This window comes from Hypanus sabinus, chromosome 7 (genome assembly GCF_030144855.1).
Source record: "Hypanus sabinus isolate sHypSab1 chromosome 7, sHypSab1.hap1, whole genome shotgun sequence".
NCBI lineage: Eukaryota > Metazoa > Chordata > Chondrichthyes > Myliobatiformes > Dasyatidae > Hypanus > Hypanus sabinus.
Window position 1 is genome coordinate 119,905,437 of NC_082712.1, and position 14,013 is coordinate 119,919,449.

The 14,013-nt window shown below is 37.6% G+C and overlaps 1 protein-coding gene across 4 annotated transcripts in view; it reads right to left on the bottom strand.

Annotated features, from left to right (window-relative positions):
* LOC132397135 (activating molecule in BECN1-regulated autophagy protein 1-like) overlaps positions 1–14,013 on the bottom strand; it is a 412,487-nt gene that overhangs the window by 37,988 nt on the left and 360,486 nt on the right. For all 4 annotated transcript variants that reach the window (XM_059975484.1, XM_059975485.1, XM_059975486.1 and 1 more), the window contains 2 exons: positions 11,328–11,417; positions 6,171–6,358 (listed from right to left, as the gene is read on the bottom strand). In XM_059975484.1, the coding sequence (XP_059831467.1) occupies positions 6,171–6,358; positions 11,328–11,417 (278 nt within the window). The remainder of the gene's footprint in view (positions 1–6,170; positions 6,359–11,327; positions 11,418–14,013) is intronic.

A 14,013-nucleotide genomic window follows, 5' to 3' on the forward strand; every position in this document is an offset into this window, starting at 1 on the left:
AATAATTCAAAGGTAATCAGTTTAAATGCAACTTCTAATTCAGGCGATCAGTCCTAAACCATCTTCAGTAGGACCTCCTCCATACTTCCTGAAGGCCACAGACTCCTATAATTACTGAATATCTCATCACAACCAACTCCATTCAGCCCTTACAATGTTGCCTGTCCTTGGACTATTGTCTAAGAGATGGTGATGAGACTATGTACTGGTCAAGTGTCATGCAGTCTTTATTTTTATCCACATAAGCAGGTAGAAATCAATGGTATAATCTCCTCCTAAAATGCTCACAAGTACCCACTATTGATCCTCCTAACTGCCAGAGATTCACGCTTCTGCAGGAAATTGCTCTGTCTCGAAATTAAAACTGAGAAATACTCAGCAGTTCAAGCTGCATCTGTGCTGCAAGAAACAGTTAAGAATCATTCAACAGAATTGGAAAGTGAGGAAAAATAATTAACCTCTGTTTCTCGGCTCTGTTTTCTCTTCCACATCTACTGAGTGTTTCCATCCTTTACTGCTTTTGTTTCAGAATTCCAACAATTACAGTTTGTGTTTGGCTTTCTGATCCAAGCTAGTGTAGCTGTAAAGCACGTGACGAGAAGGAATTTCTAAATAAACTTACCCACAGTAAGGAAAGGACACGTTTAGTGAGTCATTATGTGACATCAAGGGGCTGGATAGTGGAGCCTTAACAAAATATGTGGACAAGATCCCATATTTGCTGAATATTTCTAAACTATACAATGTCCTCATTATCCAGGAAGCAATGTGATGAGAACATACAGTATGCAGAACAAGTTTTGGGAAATGCAAACATTAATTCTGCATTAATGGAAAAAAGGCAGTAAAGATTTTTAATAAATTCCAGAATGATTTGATTACTTCAATTTAATTTCCCCAGCTAAAATGGTAAGATTCATGTTCTTGTCTCTGGACAAAGCCTCTGCATACTGGTCTAATAACTTCATCAGTAAGTCACTATAACCCATTTCGTTTTGGTGCAAAAGAACTTGCTAAAATATTGTGATGACATTTCTTCAATTGTGCTTAAAATTCTTTAAAACTGGACTAAAACTGCCGACCGTCTTAAGGAGGGAATACAGAGATAAGGACCTCCACAGTTTAGATACTACATAAAGAAAGAGTTAAGAGAGATAATGCATTGATCTTTATTTAAGCAGAATAATATTCAAAGAGTTTGCAAACAGCCTTCAAAGCACAAAGAGACAGATCAGATTCTGGATACCTAATTTGCACTTCCATCTCCTCAGTCAAATGCAAGAGAGGACATTGAAAAGATAGGTTTATTTAGAATGTCACTAATAGGAACAAGGGGATAGGTGGTTCATCCAGCTATGTGGTGCTAATAGATCGACATACTGTAACTAGGCAGACTACTTAAATAGGGAAAAATTTTTTACATTAAAGATAATATGCAATAAGATAAATGAGAATGTTTGTTAATGTACAAAATGCAGAATCTGCAACTTAAAGTTCACATGGGCATTAATGAGCCAGAAGTTTTCAAAATTAAGATATACCATTTTCATTTCATAAAGCCCAATGTGTTTCCTACTAAATTAGTTTTTATAAATTTGGGAATTCCTTACACAAGCATTTAGAAAAAAAAATATTGGAGGCAGAGATCCCAGTTCTAACTACCACTGTCTACTCCTGTAGAGTTGATTTTTATCCAAATTTAGGCTAAATCTGAAAGCACAAACAAAATTAAAATGAGCTGTTGGTGGTAACTAGTTCTGTGCTTGTGTGGTAAAAATGGCTTCACTCTAAGCTGACTTAAAGCTGAAAAGCACTGTTGTTGAAGACTTGAATTTATGGGTCTTTCTTCAAAAATAAGGAAGACCTGATGATAACCGACCTCCAAGAGGACCACAACCTTGTTGTGGTTTGGAGGCTTGCATGCCTCAATGACCTGGAGTGCTATGTTGGATGGAGTCAGGGTTTTATGCTTTGGCTACTGGTTAGGTCATCCACGCCAAACAGGTCAAAAGGTAGAGGGCAGTCTAAGAGTGGTCCACCAACCCTCGAAGCTCAGGGGTTCAGCTCAGGCTAACAACCCTGACGGGTGAATCAAATTGTTACAGAAACAGCAATGAAGAATCCTACATTGTATTCCTGAGTCTCTACCCAGGATTTGCATGACTGACACATGATAAAGGAAACCCTGAACACCATCAGAGACAGAGGACCTTCATTGCTTCCCTAAACACTAGTGGCATAACGGGCAGTAAGTAGATGACCACTGGGTCATAGAGCACAGAAATGGACCCTTTGACCTATCATGTCCATGCCAACTCACCAAGTACCTATCCATTGTAATTCTCTTAACCAGTATCATTCACCATTTGCCCATTCCTGGGAAAATTCAAAGTTAGGTTGCTGCTATTGAAACTGTTCCACTTCTCCAGAAACTTCACAACGGGAATATCTGCTCTACAAAATTGCATTCAGATAAAGTGAAGAGTGTGATTCCGCAGAACTCCCTCCCTAATGCATCAAGTCAAAACTCTGTAGTCTTGTCACAACCATCATGAATAGTGGGAGACAATTAAACACTTACAGGAGGGAGTAGCTCCAAGAAGATGCCCATAACCTCTTTAATATTTACAGCAGACTGTCATCAGAACTGGAGAGTATGACATCGGTGGCAGAGCGGAGGGCGCTGAGTAGGCTAGGTCAATCATGGAAAACCCTGAACATCCTCTGCACAGCACCATCCAGAGACAGAGAAGCAGCTTCAGCGGCAGGTTGCTGTCAATGCAATGCTCCTCAGACAGGATGAAGAGATCATTACTCCCCAACGCCATTCGGCTCTACAATTCAACCACCAGGGGCAGGACATGTTAAAGTGTTAGGACTGAGCTTAAATTACCACTCAATGCACTTTAATAAACTATTTAAGAACTTTTTAAAAGCTATTTATTAATGCTTTTTGGGAGGGTGATTTTAGATGCATATCATATTTATACTGAATTAAATACTGTATGTAATTAATTTTGCTACAATAGGTGTATGGGACACTGGAAAAATGTTGAATTTCCCCTTGGGGATGAATAAAGTATCTATCTATCTATCATCCACCAAACGTTTATGCACGATAAAAAGTAAATATACTAGTGTAAAGCAATTAGAGACGAACAATAAATACAGCATATACCAAAATGTCTACATCGCAGCTAATGCATAGAATATGGATACACTGTGACTGGCTACAATAAGTAAGCTCTTTCCATTCTTGAGAATTAAAGTTTAATCTCAATGCTTTAGTTATTGCCAAACAATCTCTCTGGTAGTTCTGTGCAAGGAAGCAAGGAAAAGTCACTATTAAATTTGTAACAAAGAAGATTGACGCCAGCGTGCATATGCTCGCAATCAGAGATGCATGGAGATGGGAAATTGAAGGTTTATTAAGGTTGAGACTCATTAAATGGATATCCAGCAAACATCCTAATATAGCATCCAGCAAATATCCTAACAGATATCCAGCAAAATGGCTTCAAGAGGCCACCTAACTAAAAGGAGACAAATACACAGCAAAAAGCAACCTCTTTAATAATTAAAATCTATTACCAAGTGTGGTCTCAATCCTTCAGATTTGAATTAGTTTTAGTGATTAAAAAATATGCTTGCTCAAGAAGACCCCAAGACTTTCTGTGGAAGAGACAGTGCAGTTAAACCTTCTCAATTTAGAAGACATTCCTGTCAGTCACTATTGAGATAAAGTAAACCTAAAACAGTATTAATCATTTGAAAAATATGGAAACAGTTTTGATAAATATTATTTCTCATCGAACGCAAATGATAATATAACTATACATCCTAGGTATTATATAAATGTTTATTTTGCTAAATCTGCTGTGCAGCTTCAGCTTTAGAGTTACACATCCAGACATAGGGAATTACCATGTTCCCATCCTAAACAACCTGAAAGTACATTAACATAATAAGACAGGATAGTGTACTTCTATAATTTCAATGTCAACTAAAATCCTTTACAATATTTTGTGTGATGTCAGAGATGGTGATGTGAAAGATTGATCTAAGGGTTAAAGCTTTGACCATCATAACACCTTCATATTTATAGAAATAAAGCAAAGTCATAGAGTTCTCTTAGTTAAGAATGCTGACAGCAAATTATGTTTGAATGGTGGAAAGATCTAACTGGAAACAACAGCAGTTACTCCAACCATTAATTAAGCTGAGAACAACGTTGGTCCTGATGCATCTGGCTGGTCATAAATTCTTTCAAAAGCCAATCAGCAAAATATCACTTGAAAACAAAAGGTACTTTTCTTTCACCATGCCAGTAATTGGCTGTTGTGGATCTCCCACACAAGCTCAAAAAATTTCACACTCAGAGACTCTGGCATTTAATTCAGGCTGACATTTTAGTGCCATGACTGGGGAGGTTATGCATTGTGAATTCCTACCTTTGAATCAGGTGTCAAACAGAGGCTAGAGCTCTATTCTCTGAGGCAGACAAAAACATTCTGGTGCATTATTTTGAAAAGCAAGCCTCTCCACATTGTTCTGAGCAATATTCCTCAGCTTGGCCATTTATCTCTGTGGCTGGCACTTCATCAAGAAAGAGTACGCACTCCAGCCAGTTACTCAGTGGTTGTACAGTTCTTGGAATGTCTCAAGGTCATGAAATACGGTGCTATAAATTGAAATCTTCCATATTTTTGAGGAGCCAGTTTATTAGTGATTCATTTCAATCAAAATGTTATTTGATGAAATCAATACTGACGGTTCTTCCTGGTGTCTTGAGTTTAGTTAGAATGTCAGACAGTTGTGCTAATGACTATCTTCTATTCATCCTGATGGATATATTTAATAACCTCACATACACATAGTTCACTATCGGAGCTGCACCAGTACAACTTCAAGAGGTAACAGTGGTCGTGACTCCTGCATCAGAGGGCAGAAAGCCTCAATGAACTCGTGGAAAACTGGAATCACTTGTAGACCAGACTGGCAGCAAGCTTTAACGAGTACAGGATGCAAGTGAGTCAAGAATCTAGCAGTTTTTGCCATGTCGGATTAACTGCTCAAATTACTTTGCTATAACTTAGATTCCTTCAAGACCTAGGCAGCCACCCAATGGCTACTGCACCAGCAGGCTTTACTTGATGAAATAAGATGCAAGGTAAATGAAATTGAAATCACAAAGGAATGAGTACAAATGACTTGGCATAGAGAGGAAATTTCTCTTGCAACACCAAGGACCCTGGCTGGAAGAATGGAATACACACTTGCTGAGATTTTGCGGAAGCAAGAAGAGTTGCATTTTAAATTACAAATGCATGTTCTGTGAGAAAAGGTTTTAAAAAAATTTGTTCCCTATTAGTTTCTTCTAAAAGGAAAATTGGTTACGAAATACTAAATGACCTAATTAAAAGAAAATACCATGAAATGAGGACAGTGTTCAAAATATAAAAGAGTACATAATAAATCTTGACCAGAATACCACTGGGAAGTAACTGCCTGTAAGAAGTCTGCCAAATAAAAAGCAGTCTTTAGATACAGTTTCATGTTAGACTGAGAGATCAAATTCTGCAGGAATGAATTTAAGTGCTTGGAATGAAACTTTTAGTCCTTAATTTTTTCCAATATTATCAAACAAATGCAGTATCACTATAGCCAACATTGTTCTAAAATAATATTGTACTTCTAATGATTAATGCTCATCTTGGTACCAATAAAATGCACACCCTTTCGGGTGTATCAATGATGCAAACGGTGTGTGAGTGTGTCTAAGTGCCCACTACATCCCTATTTTGTTTTCAATATTTTGTTGCTCCACACAGCTAACCATTTGCAATATTAAACACAGAAACAAGCTGGAACTCAGAAAATGCAAATAAAAACTCATTGGTTTTAAAGAAATAACTCAAGAGATTCAGGAGCCTGCATTATCCCCAGGAATAGTAGATATTTTGAAAGGCAAAAACATGCAGCAGATCTGAAATAAAAATTGAAATCACAGGCAATGTTCAGGAAGTCAGGCAGCATCTGTAAAGATGGACACATAACTAATCTTCAAATTGTTTGCATTCTATCATTTCTTTTGTATTTCCACAGTTCTGTCATTTAGCACTCCTATAACTTACGTATTTAGATTATTCCCATCATTTCCAGCTTCTTACCCTGGCTGGTCCCTGAAGTGGTAGCTTCCTGTAAATCCCTGTCTGTCTGGGTTTCCGCATTCTGTAGCTGTGGTGAAGGTGTTTGAGTTCCTTGTGAGGTAACAGAAGGGGCAGGGTTTCGAGGTTGCAGACCAATAGCATTCATTAGTCCCATATCTCGGTCTGTTCTCCACGATGTTCTATTTGGCCTGGAACAGAAACAGAATTGTCACTTAGACAAGCATTCCAATCACTGCTTGTCCAAATAGCCAGGCCTCATTGTTGCCAATTACTGCTCACTATACCATTTACATTTTTATTCTCAACTTGCTTTAAAAACCTTTCTCAAACCTTTGCTGAACTTTTAGAAAGGCTTTGAGAACTTTTCCAAACACCCTATTTGATGCTGACTAGGCAAGTCATTTCTCAAAGCAAGAGGAAGATGGCTCTGGGTACTTATGTTTTTCTACTGGGAAGTTACCAGCCTTTAGTTTCTGTAGTGATAATATTATTGGTATATGTGTGCTGCTGGTTGATAAGTACTGCTTTTATTGCCAGTTGTCAACTGCCCTTGAGAAAGTGGTGATGAGTCGCTTTTTCAAACTATTGCAGTCTTCTTTTGTAAATACTCCATCTACGATGTTAGTTAGGAAGCTTTGGGGGTTAGGCTCAGTAAAGGGAAAGGAAGAATGATACATTCCCATGTAGGGATGGTGTAAAACTTGAAAGTGAATCTGCAGGTGGTAATGTTCCAAAGCCCTTACGGTTCTATGAGGTGCTGTCGAACTCAGTAGGGCAAGCTTTGCAGTACAGTTTGGGAATGGTACTCACTGCAGTCACACTCCTGACCTGTGCCTTGTGCATGTGAAAATGCTTTGTTGTGTCAGGATGCCAGTCATTCACTGTAAGATACATGACCACGGATCTGCTTGTGTAGCTACTGGTAAAATATGTAACTTTTCATAATGTAAAAAAATGTAGTAAAAATTCATTTCTCTTTTAATGTTAAAGTTGTTATGCATTCCCAGAAAATGCATGCAGTACATCCACGCAAATTAAGCATACGCAAGTATACTTATCATTCCATTATGAAACACAGCACAATTTTTAAGTAATAACTTAGCTTATCAAGTTTTGCTCCTTCATGAACAGAATGGTTATACTGTTAATGTTTTTCTTGTTTCAAATAGGTCATTACTACATCACTTACATTGACTGTATTCTGGTATCTCAGTGCACTACAAGGTCTCTGAATATTGGGCAGATATTGCACCTGTGACCCTAAAACTATCAGGTGTTACTGCAATAGGGAAAAAAGAATGAAAAGGCAAAAGATAAGCAGGTGACAACAGGACTATTAAAACCAGCTAAGGAACCATTGCAGGCTGCTTTGTAACAACTACCCACAATTATAATCACTATATTTTACTGCAATAATAATTTTCACGGTTTCACAATGAACCAAGTAGGTGATACAAGCTGATCAACAATGGAGAGATTATGGAAATTTGATTACCAAATAGTCCTTAATGGAGTCAGAAAATTATAATCAGAGTGTAAGGTTGTTTAGTAGTTTAGCAGTAGGCTGTAGAAATGAGGTGGAAAAAGAGAACATGGAGTGACCTGTGGATGAGAACAGGAATAATCCATACCATTTAGCATAATCACCAAGAACACGATAGCAGGGTCTGTTGTGGGGGAAGACAAGCTGAAAATGATAAAGAACAGAGGATGGAGAAGGAGATGGAATACCTCAACTGGCTCACATGTTGCTTGTTATTTTATCATTATCTCAAGCTGCCGTACCACGGGAGAACAAAGTTTAGGAATACTGGCGGTGTTTAAAAGTCTTCAAAAGTAGATCCCAGCAAAAGCACAGTTTGCAGTGATGGTTCAGTGTTAACTGGTGCAGTGAATCTGCCATCCCAAACAATCCCTGGGATTTTCTCGTTTCACATGACAAAGATTCAATGGATAGCCACTCACAGGTGTTTCTTAGCTAGGGCAACATGATAATTAGTGATAAATTAGACATGAATAATTCATCACTAATTAAGCACTGTCAGCACTTATGTGGATCCCATCTGAGTCTAGACACAAAAAGGCCCAAAAATCACTCAGGTTCACCTCTTCCCTGCTCTTGCTTTGTCGTGTCCTAGGACATGAATTCCCTGCAAAATGCTGCCTTCCACCTCATGAACAAGCCCCTACACTGTACAGAACCAACCCATCATGAAGTGTTACTGCATAACTTTCAGAAACAATGAAGTCACACTCCCAGCTGATCCTGCTGTTTTATCAAATAGCTGTTATCTCTGACATCTCAACATTCGAGATTCATCAACAATGAAATGGAATCTTAAAGTTTTAATTAATACTTTAAAGACAATAAGTACTGTAATACTAAACAGGCAAAAGAAATAAGTAATTGTGAAGAAGTACAGTCGGTGTATCCTTTGACATACCTTCCCCATGATTCTGCTAAAACCTTTAACGCAAATGATTGAAAATACATCTTCAAATGCCTCGTCAATATTGGATCAGGAAACTATATCTCCAGAACAACTGACTTGACAGCGCCTTTGTCATTCAAGTTTCAAAGTGGATAACTGACTCATTCATTCCGGAAGCAGCAATCATTAATTTGCTTTAGTGAAGCACTACAATGATTTGATTAAAATTTACTCTACATTAATACTAGACCATTGAGTCTTCAATCATGGCTGATTTATATACCACCCCCCCCCCCTTAACACCTTCTTCCTGTAATCTCTGGCACCCTTACTAAACAAAAACCTATTATTTAAGCATTATGAATACCCAATGACTTGGCCTCCACAGCCATCTATGGCAATGAGTACTACAGATCCATTGGCTAAAGAAATTTCTCATCATTTCTGTTCTAAAGGGACATCTTTCTATTTTGAGGCTGCGGCCTCTGGTTCTAGACTTTCCCGTTAATGGAAACATCTAAATTTAGTGTGTACTGGCCAGAGCCAATATGTTACCCTTTACGTTCTTTTAAACCTCCGTTGGATACTCTCCAATGCCAGCACATCCTTTCTTAGATGTGCAGTCTAAAACTGCTCACAATACTCCAAATGTGATCTGACCTGTACCTTACAAAATCACAGCATTACATCCTTAATTTTATATTCTAGTCTGGTCCAAATAAACGCTAACATTGCATCTTCCTACCTTACTACTGACTCAACTAACAAGTTAACCTTGAAGGAGTCTTGTTGTGGTGTATTAAATTTTGTAAAATATTAAATGTAAGCCTGAACAATTCCAAGTGAGACTTTAACTCTTTGTGAACTCATGGCATGTAAGCGGCCTGCACAAGTTAAACACTGGAAGTTTGTTAAATGTTTGCTGATAGCAGCCGAATTCTTTCTGGCCTCATACATCACTGTCAGCAGGATGTTTGTTGATGATCTTGTGAGTTGTTTGAATGAAAGAAACCATGCTGTGTTAGTGCCACAAGAACAAGAGATAAAAGAGTTTGTTTGTCTCTCCGTGTCTCGCTATGCTTGGGGATCGAACCCCTAGTTATTGGGCCACCTATCCCTTGGTTCTTGGGACTTTACCTAGACCAGGGATGGCGATCAGTTTCCAGGACAGACTCATGGTGATTTTACGAGTTGGAATTCAGAGTTTTCTTGACAACAGCGACAACCAAGTTCCCTGACAACACCACCAATCAAGTGGAGACTATGAATTGTGAGCCCTGAAACTTTTGTGGAAATCTTTGTAACTTACTATGTAGTATTTTGAGTGGTTTATTTGTGCTTTCTTTTTTATGACAATAAATTAGGCTTAAGTTACTTTGTTTTGCTTGTATACCATATCTCCTGGACAGTCAGATTATCTGGTTTGTGTCTGATCGACCCACCTCATTACAGACTACCAAGTCTCTTTGCACCTCCAATTTCTGAATTCTCTCCATATTTAGTAAATAGCCTATGCCTTTATTACTTCCACCAAAGAACATTACCATAGACTTTCCTACACTATTCCAGCTGCTCCATCCTTTTTCCTAGTTTAAGTCTTTCTGCAGACTCCCTGCCTCATCAACACTACCTGCCACTTATCTCTGCATTGTCCGCAAACTTGGCCACAAAGCCATCGATTTTGTTATCCAGATCATTAACATACAATATGAAAAATAGTGGACTCAACACTGACCTTTAAGGAACATTACGAGTCACCGGCAGCCAACCAGAACATGACATGCAAGACTATTGACAACAGCACACTGGTTGGTTCCTTTAATCAGTCTGCATTGGAGCTCATTAAAGGTTGGTAAAGTACTCAAGCCAGTTTCAGTTTACTTTCTATTTTATAGCAGAACCAATATAACAACTGAAGTCATCTCCACACTGCAGGGACTTCAGATATATAACCACACTACCTCAAAGTAGCATAGTCAAAACCGTACAATGACATAGCCATATCTGGCAATCTCCTATTTTAAAGACCCCTTTTTTTTATATCCTTGTAATGTTGTGTGAGTTTTGCATTAACAATATAACATTGTCAGCAAATATATAATTGATCATGAACTGGAAAATGTTTGCTCTAAATAAATTCTAACATTGCACAGGTAAATAATAATACAAGTGGCTGTAATATCAATGTAAAACAATTTGAGGGCTCTTAATCATTCCAATGTTCATGCTTAAGCAATTGCCTGACTTCCATTTTATGTAGATTATTTAGTATTCTCAGCTCATCAGATAACACCTCATCATTTAGAATCTCCTACTGCCCTCTAAGGAGACTGGTTAATTGTCCACCAGAGACCAGAAAGGATGTTATGTTCTTCTTGCCATTCTTCTCATTTACAGAAGTATATATTTGTTAATAAATTGAATCATACAATTTTACAACATACAAGAAAGGCATCTGCATCATGATGCTTGTAATGTTTCTTGGATGGGGCACCATCAATGATAAATGTAACTCATTTTAAAAAGCAGCAGATTATTGCATTTTCTGTACCTTGAATTCTATATTATTACCTTGTGCACTTCAACAGTTCAAAGAAGTCATAAAAACAGAAAATAAGTATTTCAGATTTCTAGCATGGCAGTTTTTGTTTAGACTTGAGTTCAAATAAGTAAAACTATTGTAACACTATCCATAGCCAAAGCAAAATAATTGAGCCAGTTTTACCCAGGCCTCTCATTGTTCCTGTTGCTGTGATGGGTGGAAACAGGTTCTGAAAGTTGCTCCCAATTGTGTTCGGTCTCCAGTTTTGATGCTCTGCAAAGTAGTAAAAGAAAATACAGTTTAGAACACACATCTCTGGTTCAACATTTGTAATTGAGTTTGAAGAACAAGTGATAATCTGTTCTGGTGGCTAAACCTGTTCTGAATCCTTTGGCTATATTCTGTGTGAACATAAGGTCAAAAAGCCTGTCGTACGTGCCAACAAATGAAAATTATCTAATTAATTTCATTTCAACCTTTTACAAGTATTTAGTCAGTTCATTTTTAGAAGTTGCTATGAATCTGCTCGAGTCACCCATCCAGTCACTCTCACTGTAATGTGCTGCAAGACAACAATTCTTGCCTTCGGCCGATTCTCCTGCGAATTATTTTAAATCTTTGTACTCTAACTATGTTCTACTGCCAATTAAAACATTTTTTTACTCCATCAAGACTTTAGAAAATTTGGAACACGGCTGTTAAATCTCTCAATTATCTTCAATCCAAGGAGAACAGCAACTGTTTATTTACCTCTGCACATATCAAAAGGCTTTCATGTCATTCCACTGAATCTTGGCTGTACTTTTCCCCAATGTAATGATGTCTTTCATAAAGTTTGATGCCAGGAATTGGCCAAAATACATCAGAGACTAACAAGCAACTCATTAAATTCTGCATAGATCTCTGCTTTTGCACTCAAAGCAATACTTTATCAAACTCAACCATTTTTAAACTACCTAAATTTTCTTTTTTTGTAATTTATTTTTAACTGAAGTTCATCATCAAGCATTTCCATAAGATGTATTTCAGATATTGTTCATATATATCATATAGTCATATATGCCACAAATCTCCACATAATACTTATCTGAGGTATACACTTATAGAAAAGAGAGGAAAGAAAGAACAAGTGAAAGGAGAAAACTATGTACAAGTAGGGAGTGATCTTTTTTTTACAACATACTCATTGATTTGTAGAGGATATGTTAATTTCAGGTCTTGCTTTTCTTCCACTCTCTTTCAACATGCTTAACAATTACAATTTAGCTCAAAGATTGAACTTCTATGATGATTTTCCTAAAGTCAAAACTTAAATTCCAAACAAATAAACAATCACAACCAGTATTTCAAGCAGAGTTTAAACAAACCCGCAAGAATGGAAGAAATCTAATAGTCTAATGCTTGAGGGCATGGAAGAAGCTCTTTTGGAGACATATCTCAAGTTGAAAAATAAGTTTTAACTTAACCATCAAGCAAATAAATAGCTCAAGGCCACGGCCAATGATCAACTTTCCCCATCCCATTTATGTAAGCAGCAATGAAGATCACTCTCCAAATCTTTAGTAATCCACCTACTTGTCCCCCCACTCCCAGTCAAGACTCTCCCACCTTTAGCCACCTATCCAACCCCTCCCAGCTGTGCCTGCTGTTCCTGGCTATGCTGACCTGTAGTGTCCTCTGCCTCTCCAAGCTATTCTAAACTGCACTCAAGTCTCTTCCCTTCCCAACTTGTCACAATTACATGAGCACATCCTCTTCCCTCGCTAATTTACAACAAACTTCCTTCTTCCTGATCTGTCTAATTCACAGCATTTTCCCTTCCTTAAGTAACCAGTCTGATGTAGGAATAATCAAGCTACATGATGGAGAAGTGGGCATTCCACAATGCCACAGCTCTGAAAGTACACAATGCACCCTTTTTATAATGCTGATATGCCTCTCAATTTCAATTATGCCCACAAATCCCTGGAATGGAGCCTAAATTGATAATGGGGCCGCTGGGAAAAGGATAATTTATTATCTATTGACAAACGTGCTGGTTGTTATTTCCTCTAAAGTCTACTGTGGCTTTCTTTCCAATCAAATAGAATTAATAGCACCAGAAAGGTTGTTGACTTGAAATAAGCTGCAAGAACCCATGAAATCAAGAATGCCATACAAATCATCACTAAGGTTTCTGGTAAACTCCCATTATTTTAACTTCACCTGAAAACTTAATAGGAAGGAGAACTCAACTCACTTTCTTAAAGGAAACATAATTCTCGTTATTCATTCCTAAATCAATCCAGAGTATAGATACTGCATTAAACTATTTGCAAGTTACATACTTTTAATTGGGGAAATCTCAAACTTAATAGCAGTGAGACAAATTGTATTGAAATGTCTCACAGCTGCCATGTTAATTGGGTATTAAATAATCCATTCTTCATTTTGAGGAACAAATGTATTAATTGATGTGAGCAATTCAGATATCAGGCGTGGAAACAAATTAAGAAATTTATCCTTAAAATTCCCTTTAGTATAAACCAGCTAACTAATGAATTAAATGATTATGTTGAAAGCTGCAAAGCTGAATTATAAATGAAATAAAGTTGTTCTATATAGGGAAAAAGAAAATCATTAATTGCACAAGGAAACACAATAATAATCTATTCTACAAAAAACAATACTACTTGTGCTCAGAGAAATTCATAATAACATGCAATTCAAGGCAAAGCTAGAAGCTAATGTTATGAACCCGCAGGTTTCGTTTACTGTGGACTGTCGCTTTAAGAGCCTAAGTGAGGTGCGACTATGATGTCAATCACAGGGTGTCATGGTTTTGGGGAGGGAGGGGAAGGGGGGAGAGAGAGAGAGAAAGACATAAGAG